At 40.9% G+C, this 13,901-nt stretch overlaps 1 protein-coding gene across 1 annotated transcript in view; it reads right to left on the bottom strand.

Annotated features, from left to right (window-relative positions):
* The window catches only part of MYO5A (myosin VA), a 98,673-nt gene that overhangs the window by 67,120 nt on the left and 17,652 nt on the right, over positions 1 to 13,901 (bottom strand). Inside the window, exons 2-4 of the mRNA XM_053954659.1 lie at positions 11,009 to 11,119; positions 9,795 to 9,966; positions 4,722 to 4,866 (exon numbers count right to left, since the gene is read on the bottom strand). Coding sequence (XP_053810634.1) covers positions 4,722 to 4,866; positions 9,795 to 9,966; positions 11,009 to 11,119 — 428 coding nt within the window. The remainder of the gene's footprint in view (positions 1 to 4,721; positions 4,867 to 9,794; positions 9,967 to 11,008; positions 11,120 to 13,901) is intronic.

Below are 13,901 nucleotides of genomic sequence, written 5' to 3'. Positions count from 1 at the left end.
AGTTAATTTATTAAATTGAATTTGCTGTATCTGCCATCAACCACAAGTAGGATGGAACAAATCAGACCAACAAAGTGCTGATAAAAAAAATGCATTATCTTAATTACTGCAATATACCATCACTAGGCAGGGGAAAGAATCCTGTGAAGGAGTGATTTTTCCCTGATAGTGTTAGGAAACTGATAATCATAAGTCTCATACATTAATGCAATTCTTAACAGTTACAAGGGTATAATTATCAACACCTTATTGCAAACCACAGAGTTAAAATTTTATTGAATATTCTATTGAATATTCCAAAGAAAATGAGCCACACCTGCTGACACTTATGATTCCTACAGAAGTTGTAATTGAAAATAAAAAATAAAATCTTTAGCAACTGAAGCTTTGCTTCAATTTTCATAGTTACCACAGAGGGGTAACTGAAGACTGAGCTTGGGTTTTGTTAACAGTTTGGAAACACCAACATACAAAAGTGGCATGCATTGCATGCAGCTCAAAGGAATCAACGTATGCAAACACCCACATGCTGACATGAGGTTTATATTTCTGGGACAAAAATATATCCTTCAATAATGATTTTCTTCCTTCTGCGTCACTCATCTGCCTTAAGCAGTCCCAAACCTGTACAGATTCACTCAAAAGGAGTGAGCTATCCACGGACAGCACACTGCCATGGCTGAGGAGAGCCCTGTGAGTGCAGGTCCCAGCTCTCTCCAAAAGCACAGCTTTAGAGCTCTACCTACAGAACCAAACCACTCTGCAAAAAGCCACAGGGACACGTCCCCAGCCACATGATCCTGCTCCCTGCCACTGGCACAGTCCTTGGACAGAGCAGGAGATCTGCTCCAAACCCTCACAGCCTGCAGGTTCATGCAGCCCAAACCAATAGAGTTACTGGTCAGAGCCCTAACACACTTTAAGTGCAGCTGTAAAACTAGATCATTGCTTATTTTAGGCACAGCAGAGGAAAGGTGTCTGAAACAAAGCTGTCAGTCTGTGCAGAGGAGCAGCAGGAGATGGAGAGAGAAAAGGAAAAAGGTACAAAGACACAGATGACAAGGGAGGAAGAGAAGGGGAAGGGGCAAAGGAAAGAAATAATAATCCAAAATGAGATTAGTCTTAAGAGCTGTGCATGTTTTCCTGCACCGAAAAAGACAAGAAGCTACCAAGCAGACAGTACCCACTTATTTTACTGATGGCTATGGGTACAGACAAGCCATGCTCCTCCCCACTAACCCTCCACTGGAAACTGAGGACAGAACTGCTGTAGGAAGAAGAAATAAAGAGGCTCAAAGAGGCCCAGCACTTCCCAGCAGCAGGTACCCCATCATTTGGCTCCCACTAAGCAGGAAATGCCACATGCAAAGGTTTCTTTACGTGCTGCTTTACGCTGCAATTAACCCCAAGCAATTGCTGTGCATCATTTCTGGTGCACAAGCCAGATGTGAGCTCCATCCCTGGCACTCCAGTGGGCAACATTTTGCACTGTATTTTTTCTGAAAACACAATGCAAATATTTAATCACTGGCTTTCCAGATTTCTGCCATGGGGCTTTTCTTTGGCTGAAGAAGGCTCCAGAGATGATTTAGTTAACCATGCACATGGATGGAGTTTCTCAGCTGCAGCAGATGAAGCAATGAAGCTGGAAAGAACAAACTCTAAATCTCTAAATTATAAATTAACAAGAAGACCTAAGGAATAAATATTTAGAAGAGTTCACTGAAGCCTTAAGGATAGGAGCATCATGACTAATTATTCCAGTGACCATTTAAACACAGAGTTAGGAAAGATCAGAAACAAGAGAAAAATAAATCTCACCCATTACACACATAAATGCAGATTAATGCCATTTGACTAGCTACCACATGAATATGCAATGCACTTATTAAAATGTTAATACAGCAGTCACAGACAATCCGATTTTCATTTTTAATTAGTCAGCTGCAGAAATATAAAACTGGAGTTCTTTTTCTCTAACTTCATAATTCAGAAGTAAAAGGTGATTTGATCAGAGTATAAAAAATATCAGTGAAGTTAAAGGGTGGGATTTAGTAATGGTAAGCAGCAATAGAAAACTAAATTCAGTGACCAAAACCGGTATGTTGTAATGACAGAAAAAGTTCTTAAAAACAAGGCAAAAAAATCCCCAAACAAATAGAAAAGGAAATAAACATTGAAAAGCTAAAACAATTAAATTGCTACTTCAGTGTAGAAGATTTTTTTCAGTTGCATTGTGTGCCCAGATTTCATTTTGCAACTATGAAAGTACTGTCAGTCATAAAGAATAACAAATTGTTTATAACAGAGACACAAAGTAATTAATTAAATAATTCAGAAGGTTTATTTAAGCTAATCTCCATAGTCATACAATTTCTCATCATTTGTTCCAAAAAGGAACTCCTACCACATCTTGTTTGTTGTTATTCAGGACAGCAGAACTGCCGGAGGCTGCAGTGAGAGTTGAAGAGCAGGTAATTAACGCAAGAAGGAAAAGGCACAGAGGAAACTCGAGCCAAAATCTCAGCCCCCCGAGTCTGCCCAAAAGCAGAGAATGCCAGTGGTGGCAGACAGACATTTCCACTGCACAGGCACACAGAACACAGGTGATCCAGCACTTTTTGATATTTCAGCACCAGTAGGAGGTTAGCCCACTTCAGCCAGGGATCAGAGTCAGCCAGTGGAGACAGATCCCTCTCCCACCTCTTACTTCCCCTGGTTACTATTAAGAACAAAAATTCTGTGAATTTGGATGATAGCTATCACTGACTATAATTTTAGACCACTGTACGAAGCCTCAGACTTAAAATAAGGTTAATAAAGTTTTATTTTGTACAGCTTTTAGAGGGACTTGAGAACCAAGTCTGTTTAAAACCGCAGTGATGAAAGAGGCATGAAGAAGATGTGACAATCGTAACACACTTTGTATTTCCACACCAGATTATGTATCTATTTTCTGAACAGAAAGGAAGTAAGGCAAATATCTCTGCCATTCAACAGTGTGGGTGTAGAGCTGTCCTGGTTTCAGTTGGAATAGAGGCAATTTTCTTCCTAGCAGCTGGTGCAGTGCTGCATTTTGGAGTCCTGGGAATAATGGTGACACCACAGTGACACCTTGGCTGGTGCTGAGCAGTGCTCACCTGCAGTCAGGGACTTGTCAGAGCCTCACACTCTGGCAGAGAGCAGGTGCACAAGGAGCTGAGAGGGAGCACAGCCAGGAGAGCTGACCCCAGCTGGCCAGGGGATTTTCCACACCCAGGAACATAATGCCCAGGATATAAACTGGGGGAGTTGGCTGTGAGCAGCTGATGGCTGCTTGGGGAATGGCTGAGCATTGGACAGCAGCTGGTGAGCAATTTTACTGTGCATCACTTCTTTTTCTTGGGTTTTACTCCTCTTTCTCTCTTTCCTTTTCATTGCTAGCACTGTTGTTGTTATTATTTTACTTTATTTCAACTATTAACCTGTTCTTATCTCAACCCATGAGTTTCTCTTCCCCATCCCAGTGAGGAAGGGAGGGAGTAAGCAAGTGGCTCTGTGGTACTGACTTGCTGTCTGGAGTTAAACCAAGACAAGGGTATTTTTGAAACACTGGCTCTTTTGCAATTACCCTAAGTCATTAAATTTTGCACTGAACTGTTTTATTTTGAAATTATCTATTTCCTGGGTATTGCAGATCACTGTATTCAGATGTGCATGTGACAAACATTTTATCCATTCCATTCATTTTATCCATTCTATTCATCCACTAGTCTAGTTCTTAAGGCTCTTAAATGAACAGATAGCTGATTTCAAACATGAAGATTTTATAATTCCCAACCCATTCTCCCCTTGCCTCCATCACTTGCAGTATAGCTTAAGGGCCATCACAAATAATCCAGAGATCTTTCAGTGTTTTACTTGATTCATTTGATCGTGAGCTGTATTGCCAACAAGGAAAACGACACCAACAGCTTGAAGCTAAACAGTGAGGATACCAGGGAGCATCTTGCCAACCAAAGACCACACAGCAGCCCAAAAGACTTTATCCTAGAAATGAAATATTTCAAAAGCTCCCCTAACTGCAGGCTCTTGGGGCTAAGGGGAAGAAGTTCCTGCCAACCACTGCCCTTGGGTGACAAGTTCATTTTGATGCAACAGCTAACAAAATGAGGATTTCCTGCACAGCTGTTGCAGTGTCCTTAGAGACTCAGTTTCTAAGGACAAAGAGCAATCGTCCCTCTGCTCCCTCTTAATTCCAGTCAACAGCAGCCACAGGCAGATCACGTAGCTGGGACGTTACTGACACGACCAGGAGCCTATAATAGCACTCAGAAGCCCAGTGATTTCTTTTCTCTTGTCAGTATCACATACAAGCAAAAAACAGCTGAGAACCTGGCCCTTTTCTCTTTAATAATCCACTGACAATTAAAAAATATCTCCTTATTTTGCTAATCTAATGAAAAAAATAATCACATAAAGCACAGGGCTAATTTTAGACCTAAATACTGACAAGATCTGTGGTAATTCCTGCTAAGTGTCAGTGGCCATGATCTCCATGGCATTTATAAAGCTTTACTGTTCACTAAGGCAACTTCTCCCCTTGTGAAACCTACTAAAAAAACCTACTGGATAAAAGAGAGATATTGCAAAATACTCCACAAGCTGTAAATTAAAGAGAAGAGCATTTGCCAGAAACTTTGTTTTATTCCTTTCAGAAAAACAGACTCTGGTCTACAAACCTGGCCATCTGCTTGTATGCTTCCTCAGCCACTGCAAAGATATGTGGATCCATATCCCCCATATTTTGGCCACTGTAGGCATTGATGATATCTTCTCCATAGATAGGCAGCTGTTCATAAGGATTTATGGCCACTAAAACAATACCTACAAAGGAAATTAAACAAAAGGAATGATTAATAGTTGTTTCAAAAAAAACCCTAGCAAAAATGGTTTTAACATCAACTAGTGTTCTAATCTTTCTAAAAATGTTAAAGAATAGGGGCCTGATATTACTGATTTCAACAGATATTTATTCTGAATAAAGTTCTTTACTCCTCCCTGCTTTGGTAAACACATCAAGGACAACATTTTACCTTTTCTTTCTATCTGCCTTTTCTAAAGCTAGCATGCACAATCCAAAGAGATTGAGAATGTGCAGACTTGAAATACTGCCAGCTCAGTGCAGTAACCCAATGAATGGGCATGGTACTACCCTGTGTTTTACTCTGAATTACCAGTGGCACTGTCATTTGTGAAGTATAACTACTGGGTGGTCTCACTGACTGCCAGTTTGGGTAGGTGCAGTGTTAACCCTTCAGCTGTTGTGAAAGAATAACATCCTCAGTTTTTGTAATAAGCAACAATGTATAGACACAGTGTCATTTGTATTCCAGAGCACCTCTGCCAATCAGGCAGGACAACCTCCTGGTCAAAGGCATCAAAAAACCACAGTAGACATATTTCATAGGGCTGACACAGAGCAGCACCCAGTCACGTCAGGAAATTAGGCAATTGTAGCTCTAGAAGGCACCAGAACACCCTTATCTGATACATCTGAGCATGTACTTACACCTCCCATTTTCTACTTTTTCCATACCAATTAAACACATGTCTGTTTTTTTTAATACAGCTCATCACTACAGCACTTCTAAATTCATGACATTCTTTTACTCTTCCAGCACAAGAACACTTAAGTCTTACTCTTTACAAACTTCCTTGCCACAAATAGTGAGACCTCAAATGTTTTTGGGACAATTCTATTTTTCATGAGAAATGAGGATTGCTCTACCCACAGGGATAATTTGACAAAGATTCCTTATAACCTTTTCTCCTGCAGCATTTACAACAGGTAGGGAAAGCTTATTTGGCCTGTGCAGGGGTGGAAACACTGATCAGTGAGACCATGTGAGACCCAGCTGTGACAGGCACACTGTGCCCCTTGACATGGCAAGTCCTCCTCACCTTGACAAGGTGATAGATAAGGGGGAAAAACAACCCCTCTAATTTTAACTGTGGACATTTTAAAAACAGAATTTCCTCTTTTGTGTATGCATTTTGGTGCCTAAGTGTGCCAATGCAGCTGGAGATGGCTGCACAGTGACTGCACCAAGCATGCTTGGACAATCCACCCCTGAAGAACCTGCCTCAGAAGCGTTTCCATAGCACTCAACTTGCTTCTAAATTTACTCTGAAATTCACTCTTACACACACAGACTTCCTCAGTGCTGATCCCAGCTCTCTGCTCTGTGCAGATTACAGTCTTGTGATGTCTATCTAAGAAATTTTCCATGGAAAAGCCGGGAGAAGGGAAATGAAAGCACCTACAGTCTGGCACTGCTGGGAGCATCAACCAATTTTTAAACCCTTTTATGCAGCCATAGATCAAGCACAAACCATAGCAAAAACATTAAAAAAGAGAATATGTTTTAGGGAGAGATCTGAGAGACCTCGATCTATTTCCTCAAATAAATGCAAGGCAAGTTTTATGTCTCGACACGCCCGTGTGAGGAGAGTCGGTGTTTTTCCATCAGCCACGACATCACTGAAATGACTCAGGAGCTCCAGTGAAAAATCTCTATAAACATTTATGCCAAGTTCTAATGCTGTATTGATGAACTAAAAAATCAGAGTGGTGGTTAGGGACAGGAAGCAACCTCAGTACTACAAGAGTCGAGGAATATTTTGTGTGTCCATTTTTAACATGTGCCCTTAGAAAATGTCGTAAAAAGTGAAATACAGTGCACCACCGAGCTGAGCCTCTCAGGCCTGCAAGTCTCATCAAAGAGACATTACAAAAATCTGTGTGAGACTTCTGACAATTCCCTCCTGCTTTTGGTTACGCTGGCAAAAATAAACCCTTGAATTGGGAACAAGCAGCCCCGTGACAAGTCTCCAGCATATTAAAACATTTAACTTCAGTAGCAATCTGTAAAATCTACAAGCCACTACCATCTGGAAACAACCAAAATAAGTGAGTTAGGAATTATTTGCCTTCTGTAGAACTTTGAAATCAGTCTGCCTCACAGGGCTATAATCCAGATTAAATTACATATAATTTATCTTTATCTCTGCTAAATCATATTGCTATTTTAAGAAATATGGCCTTTCCTAAATCAGATTTGTGTGTTTTTGTTCTTACAAGTACACTAAGTTGAACTCCAGCTACTCTTTGTGCCATTCTCCTTTATATATGCCCAAAGTAAGCCTACCTAATTCTTCTACCTTGAACATACTCACCCATCTGTGGCCAAACTGGACATAAACATAAGCAATTTATTAATTTAAGTTAAAGTTTGCTCTCCTGCATAGAAGGCAGTACTTTTTATTAATCTGAACTAACCAGCAAGGTTCACTGGGTTTTCATCTCAGCCATAGCAGTTTTTCCATGTAAGCATTCAAATTTTCCTTTGTAACTTTTCAACTTCCTTCATTAATTCCTCATTTCACGTTTCCAACAGTAAAGTTATAAATCACCTCTGAATTCCTGGTGAAAGGCTGACTTGAAATTAAGAAGTCAGTAGATTTTCTGTTTAAAAGTTTGAATTACTTCAAAGTGCAATTTTAAAGAATTTAATACCCATTTGACATATTACACTACGACAGCATGGTTGAATTCATTTCTAGGGCCCTGGACAACTATCCATCCATGCATTCCTGTTCCAGTTCTACTGTTGAGAATATTGTTACTGTGATTCTCTTGATGGATTGAAGTGGTTTTAGTCTCCTTTGGGCTGCATAAACTGGGTTAGCTCAAACCACCTTCACAGGCTATTTAAACTAACCTGGCTAACATGAGAGTCACACTAAGGAGGCAAACACAGCCCCCCTGAGGCCGAGCTCCAAGGCAATAACCTTTGCAGAGGGGAAGTAACCTGCAGCAGGATGGGAACTAATGGAGAAGTCTGAAAGGTGGATGTCTGTGGCCAAAGGATCAGGTTTTTACAGGCTGATGTGCCAACTCTATTTTGCTCAGCCTGTAACACAACATAGACCTGCCTACGTCCCAGGGGAATAAATCACTGCACAGCACATTCCTCAGCGGCGCTGAACCTCCAACACCTCCTTCTCTCTGAGCACCAGGAGCCCCCACACTGCTGGCTTCACACATTTCTGACAAACATCCAAGCAGCTCCCAGAACCACTTGAGTCTTGTTTGGAAGCAAACCAGCTGACCCAGCTCTGCCATCTCAGGCCCTCTGGCAGACCCAGCCACGGAGAGCTAAAGGCCTCCCAGCCCCACGAGAAATGATAAAACCAGCCAAACCCACAACCAGCCGCACTGGGGAACACTTGAAAAGTACCTTTTTCATGTTTTCCCAAACACAGGGAAACAACCAACAGACAACACATTCCTTTTGAAAGCCTCTTAAATGCTGCTCAACACAGAGCCTGTCTACAAGCAGTCAGGACACAACCCAGACAGGCTTGTGGGAGGGGTATGGTGGTGTTAGGGGACCACAAAACTGAGACTGAAAACCCCTTACAAGCTCAGGCCATGAGGCTCCAGTTGTACAAAAGCCCTTTCACACAAGAGCTTTGCCATGGGGGCACTTGGGAAAGAAACACAGATCATGTCTGTACTGGGGAACTGAGGTGGTTTCCCAGTGCTGGGACCACAGCGTGCACCCTCAGCAGGGGCTGCCCAGAGAGGCATCACTGGAGATACTCAAATACTTGAGCTGGTTCAAGCCCTGAGCAACCTCATCTAGTCAGACTTAAGTAGGAAGATTCACTGAAGACTTCCAGAGGTCTCTTCCAACCTAAATTATTCTGTGCTCCGACTGCATGACTGGATGAGATGTGGTGTGAATCATCACCCACTCCTATGGGAGTGAAGTCTGGCTGCAAGCAGGGGGTGGCAAAGTCTGATCCAGTCCCCGTGGTCTGGTCACTGCTGACAGCATGCCTGGGAACAGATGTGCCCTGCTGAGCATCTGCAGATTAGGAGCAGCCAGAGTGAGCAAAATGTGGCAGGATGTTAATGCCTCTGTCTGTCCATCACAGCATGTTTAACGTGCTGCTCGTCTTATTGAAAATTTATGCTAAAAGAAACATATGCACACATAGAAAAAAAAAAAAGCCCAGAAGCATCAGATCTAAATTTCAAGCCTTAACTACCTCACAATGTTTATTTTTAAAACAGACCGTTCAGTTGCAATTTTGCACTTTATCATAAAGTGATTATTTAAGTAACTTTCCTCCATTTTGGCCATGTGAAAATACCACAGGCAATTACAAGTTTGGGCAACCTCCACTGTGAGTTAAATGTTATTTTTAAAACCAAGATCAATTGTAACTGGTGAGACAAGCCATGGCTCATGAACAAATTCACTTCTGTAGTTGCCCTGATTGGAAAACATATAAAAGAAAATAAACTGATGTCTTCTAAAAGAGATGGAGGAGCTCAGTGCAGCAGTAGGCAATTATAGGTGGGCCACAAATCCACCAGGGAGCAAGGCCAGCTCCTGCATCTGCAGTGTGTTAGCCTCCTCCCAGCTCACCCAACCTGAGCAAGCCTAAGGAGAACACCAACCAGACAGGAATCCCACTGTGAAGCAGAAATTGCTGAATACACATTTTATAAACAGATTCTATTGGGGAGCTAGAGAATACACAGTGAAGTCAATTTTCTCTGAACCTCAACATTCTCCAGTCCATTAATGACCACAAACATAGTGATTTCCCTAAGAATTGTCCAGCATGTCCTATCACTAACAGATTTTAAGTTAAAGGCAGACTTATCAACAGACAACTTTCCTTTTCCTGCCCAGGGCAATCTCTGTAAAGGCTATGGTGTGAAAGTCAGTACTTGCCACAATAGGTGTAGATGAGTTTGGAGTCTATGAAGCGAACTTTGAGGTTGTGCAGGACAGCAGGCTCGTGCAGGTAGCTGAGTGCTGTCAGGTCATTCTCACCAACCAGGATGTCAGGGTTCCGCAGGGGTGGCAGCTCCTTCGTCTTCGGATCGAGGCTGTACTCTAGGTCCTGGAAATCAAATGGACACACTGCAAAGAGCTGCTGGCTAGGTCTCCTCACTCAGCTCCTCCAGCCCTTCCTCCCAGCAAAACGTGTGCAAGGTAAAAAAACCCACAATGCACGATTTCAGATCTCTGGTGATTTGAGTTAGCAGTTCTTTCTCCAAAAACGTCGTTTAAAACTTCCCAGAGGGGTTTTCCACATGTATATAGACACCATCTTTTTAGACTATTACTTAAGCAAACCCTATGCTTTTGCTGCCATATCTTTTTATTAAACCAAAATAGGCCATATCATAAATCCAATCAGGATTTCCCTATTGTTTTCCTCTTGAGTGGAACAGGCAGGGGAAGAAGATTCCCACCAATACCAGATTCCTATGTGGTAACACAATGTGGGAACGTTGGCAGAACACCGTGGAGAACACAAACACTGGAAAAAATGCTACTTAGAAATTTTTTTCAGATATAAATTCATCTCTAATACAGATGTTCTAATTGCATCTGTCTCTAGATCTAAAACCACTTTATTTATCTGCTATTTCCATGAAAAAAAAAAAATCAGCTCAAAGGATGTGAGCTGTACATGGACATGTCATCATTTCTCAACACAGTACACAGCATCTTCTTTGTAATGCCCTTAATCCTTGCCTTTTTTATCTTTATTAATTTTCTGCTGGTTATGTTCAATTGAAAAGTCACAGCTCTTTCTCGGCACCACTGTTCTCCTAGCAACCCTGTCTCTCTGGAATAGCAAACCAGGGCTATACATTTAATGGCATAAGTAGAAAAAGATGATGCCACTGAACATAACAGGCAGAGGATAAAAGCAACTGCTTTTTAATTTATTTTAAAAACAAGTCCAAATTTATTTTTGTAACTAAACAGTAAAATTTATCACACTAAAAAAATGCTGCAGAAAGTGAGTGGACAAAACCAACTCCACACACCTAAATACAGATAGATTTTGACAGCAGAGTTTCCTGCAACAGAAACTTCAGACTCTGGTTGAGAACAAGAACTATCAGCTTACAAACAATACACAGACTTACCTTGCCATCTTCAAGTCGAAGCTGAAGGACTTTATCTCCAGGTTTATAATCTTTGAGGAGTTCTGCTGACTTCCACACCTCCTCTGGATCAGGGATCCAAACCCTGGCATACTGCAGTACAACAACAACAGCAAAAGATCCGTGAGCTTTGGTTGCACTATAGTAAAATCATTGAAATAAATGACACTAACATGATTCTTTTTCTTTTTTAAATACATGTTTAACAGACAAACCCTTAAGCAAGAGGCAAGTTAATTAGTACATCCGAGGTGAATAACTTGTTCTACTGATAAATGGCTGCACAAGCAAAATTTTATTGCCTACACAGAGAGAAAAACACATTTTCTATGCAGAAGGTATTCCAAGAGACACATTCAATGCTGCAAATCTACAAAGTAAAAAAAAAAAAAAGTCAGCAGAAATATCAAAAATTTGGCTATCCAAAAAGATTACTTGGAGTAACTCTTTTGAGTAGGTTCTAAATGCATTTATAGCATGATATTATAGAGCCATTTTTGTCTTCTTTTTCCCCAAAGAGAATACTTCAGCCCATCTGTGTTAATTTAGACAAAGCTGCCTGATCAAGTGTTAAAAGCTCTTCCTTTGTAGTTACAAACACAGCTAGTTTAAAACTGATTATATTTAGAATGCCAAAAGAAAAAAAAACCTGAAAGATTTGGTTGAAAAGGCCTCCAGATAAAAGAAAAAACCCAACAACAAACCATATTCCCATTAACAACCATTTTCATACAAACTTTATTCATAAAAGTGACCCAGTGCAAACATATGATTTGTTTTCAAAACCAGCAAGAATATTCATATTTTTCAATGAGTGAAGATTGTTACCTCATATTCAAAAATCAATTAAAGAGATATAGAAACCAGCTGGTCACTTACAGAGTCACATGAACATGCAAATACACACATGTGAAAACAGCTCTTGAGTAGAACAAGGAAAAGGCTGTAATATTTTTAATATGTTCAAGTTCCTGCAGCAATGCTCCTGCTAGAGCCTAGAGAGCACTGAGATCACACCACACCCACACCTTTGCAAACAAAGCAGCTTCTTGGCTCTGGAGGTGCACTCATGCACCTCATTGCAAAACATTCTCAGTCCACTAACTTATTTCAAAATAACTGTAATGTATTTGTCAAAGCATGGCATTTGATGGCAGAGAAAACTGCATTTGGTCATCATGTTCACCAACTAATCTTACACAACTTCTTTATGTATAGTTTCCTCTGCCTCAAAGAATGCTGGAGGGTTTTTTCCCCCTTATTAATCCAGTTTTCCCACTATAGAAGATTAGAAACTGCTTGTTTCTGCTAGGGATTTTCTGAAAGACTTCTTTAAAAACTTCATATTGTTTTTTTGTTGCAAGACAGGGCATGATAAAATGTGTTGAGCAGCAGTTTGGGGAGCAGGACCCGTGAAGCCCCAGCCCCTGGGCTGGGAGAGGGAAGTGCATCTGCCCAGCTGGAGCTGCCAGGGAGGCTCAGTGCCTGCAGGAATTCTGAACTTCAGGAAGCAATTTGTTTCCCATACCTGTGATGATCCTTAAGAACACTGCACACGGGTAATTTACAACAGCCTAAATCAATGGGTTTTACCCTGAACACATGGCAGCCTTCAAAGCACTGCCCTCACCCCAGAGCTCCTGCACAGCTTATGCCCACACACATAAACCAAGTGAAAGGAGAAAGACAATGAAATAAATAAATAAAAACTCCCTTTCATCATTCCCACTATACAGTATGTCATGCTCCCACACCTGGCCTTTCTTCATCATCACTGGGTGTTACTGCCAGCCCGAAGAATCTACTTTATAAAAAGACAAGATGCTTTGCTCTTTTTAGTCAATTTGTGTGGCTTGGTTTTTTCTTTGAGTTTTGATAGTTTCATATGTATTTGCTAGTGTTTTCAGTGCAAAAGTGCTGCATTACTGTATTATTTATATAATCTTTTCCCCACTCCCCAGGAGATAAATTATTTGAAAAACAAAAGATGCCCAAAACAATTACTCAGTATGTGCTCCTGCCAATCACAGAGCATTGTATAACAGAGGAAAGCAGCAGAAGAAGGCATGGTTTGGGCACTTGGGTAAGTTGTTTTCAGCCCTTCTCTATCCCTAATTCACAAAGCAAGGAACTTTGAAGTGAAATGAAGGTCTGTGCTAACAAGTGTATGTGCAATGCAAGCACAAACCCACAGAAACTATAAGAAGTCCAAAATAATTAAACAGGACTTAACAGTAGAGGTGCCATATTAAAGTCAAGTAGCATGCTAAGGAACAATGTTTTCTTTCCACTTGGTTCAAAAGATACTTAGTAAAACTATATAAATCATAAACTTATGATTTCATACAATAGTAATTTCAAATTACAATTTCACATCATAATCAGCCACAGCTGAAGACTGAATGCATCCCACACTTTGACCAGGTTCTATCTCCAAGAAGTTCCTCACCCCCAATATTCCTGATAGGATATTCCTTCCAAGGAATTAACAGAAAGCAAAGTAAATGAGAAAGAGGAAAGAATTTAAATGTTGTCCAGCAGAAGGAATCAGGAGGCTGCATTCCTTTGGGCTACACAAAGAAAAGCTTCCTGATCTAAGAAAGGCAGCAGCCTGAAAGACAAATGTTGATAACCTGAAGCAGCAAATGCTGTGTAGCAGTTTCTAACTATGCAATCTATGGCAGCATGAAACAAGCATCTTGAATTTATCCAGCTAAAACTGTACATTTTATACTGTCTAGAGAAAGCAGAGAAGAGATCACCATAGAAACTGAGCCACTACAGACAGCAGAACCTTGCATGACACAACCCTACAGATATTAAAGCCATCCTAGGAGTGCCAGGCTGTAGCTTTTCATCTCCAGCACCAGTGCCT

Source organism: Vidua chalybeata, chromosome 13, assembly GCF_026979565.1.
Source record: "Vidua chalybeata isolate OUT-0048 chromosome 13, bVidCha1 merged haplotype, whole genome shotgun sequence".
Lineage (NCBI taxonomy): Eukaryota > Metazoa > Chordata > Aves > Passeriformes > Viduidae > Vidua > Vidua chalybeata.
This window is presented reverse-complemented; position numbering and strand designations above follow the sequence as displayed.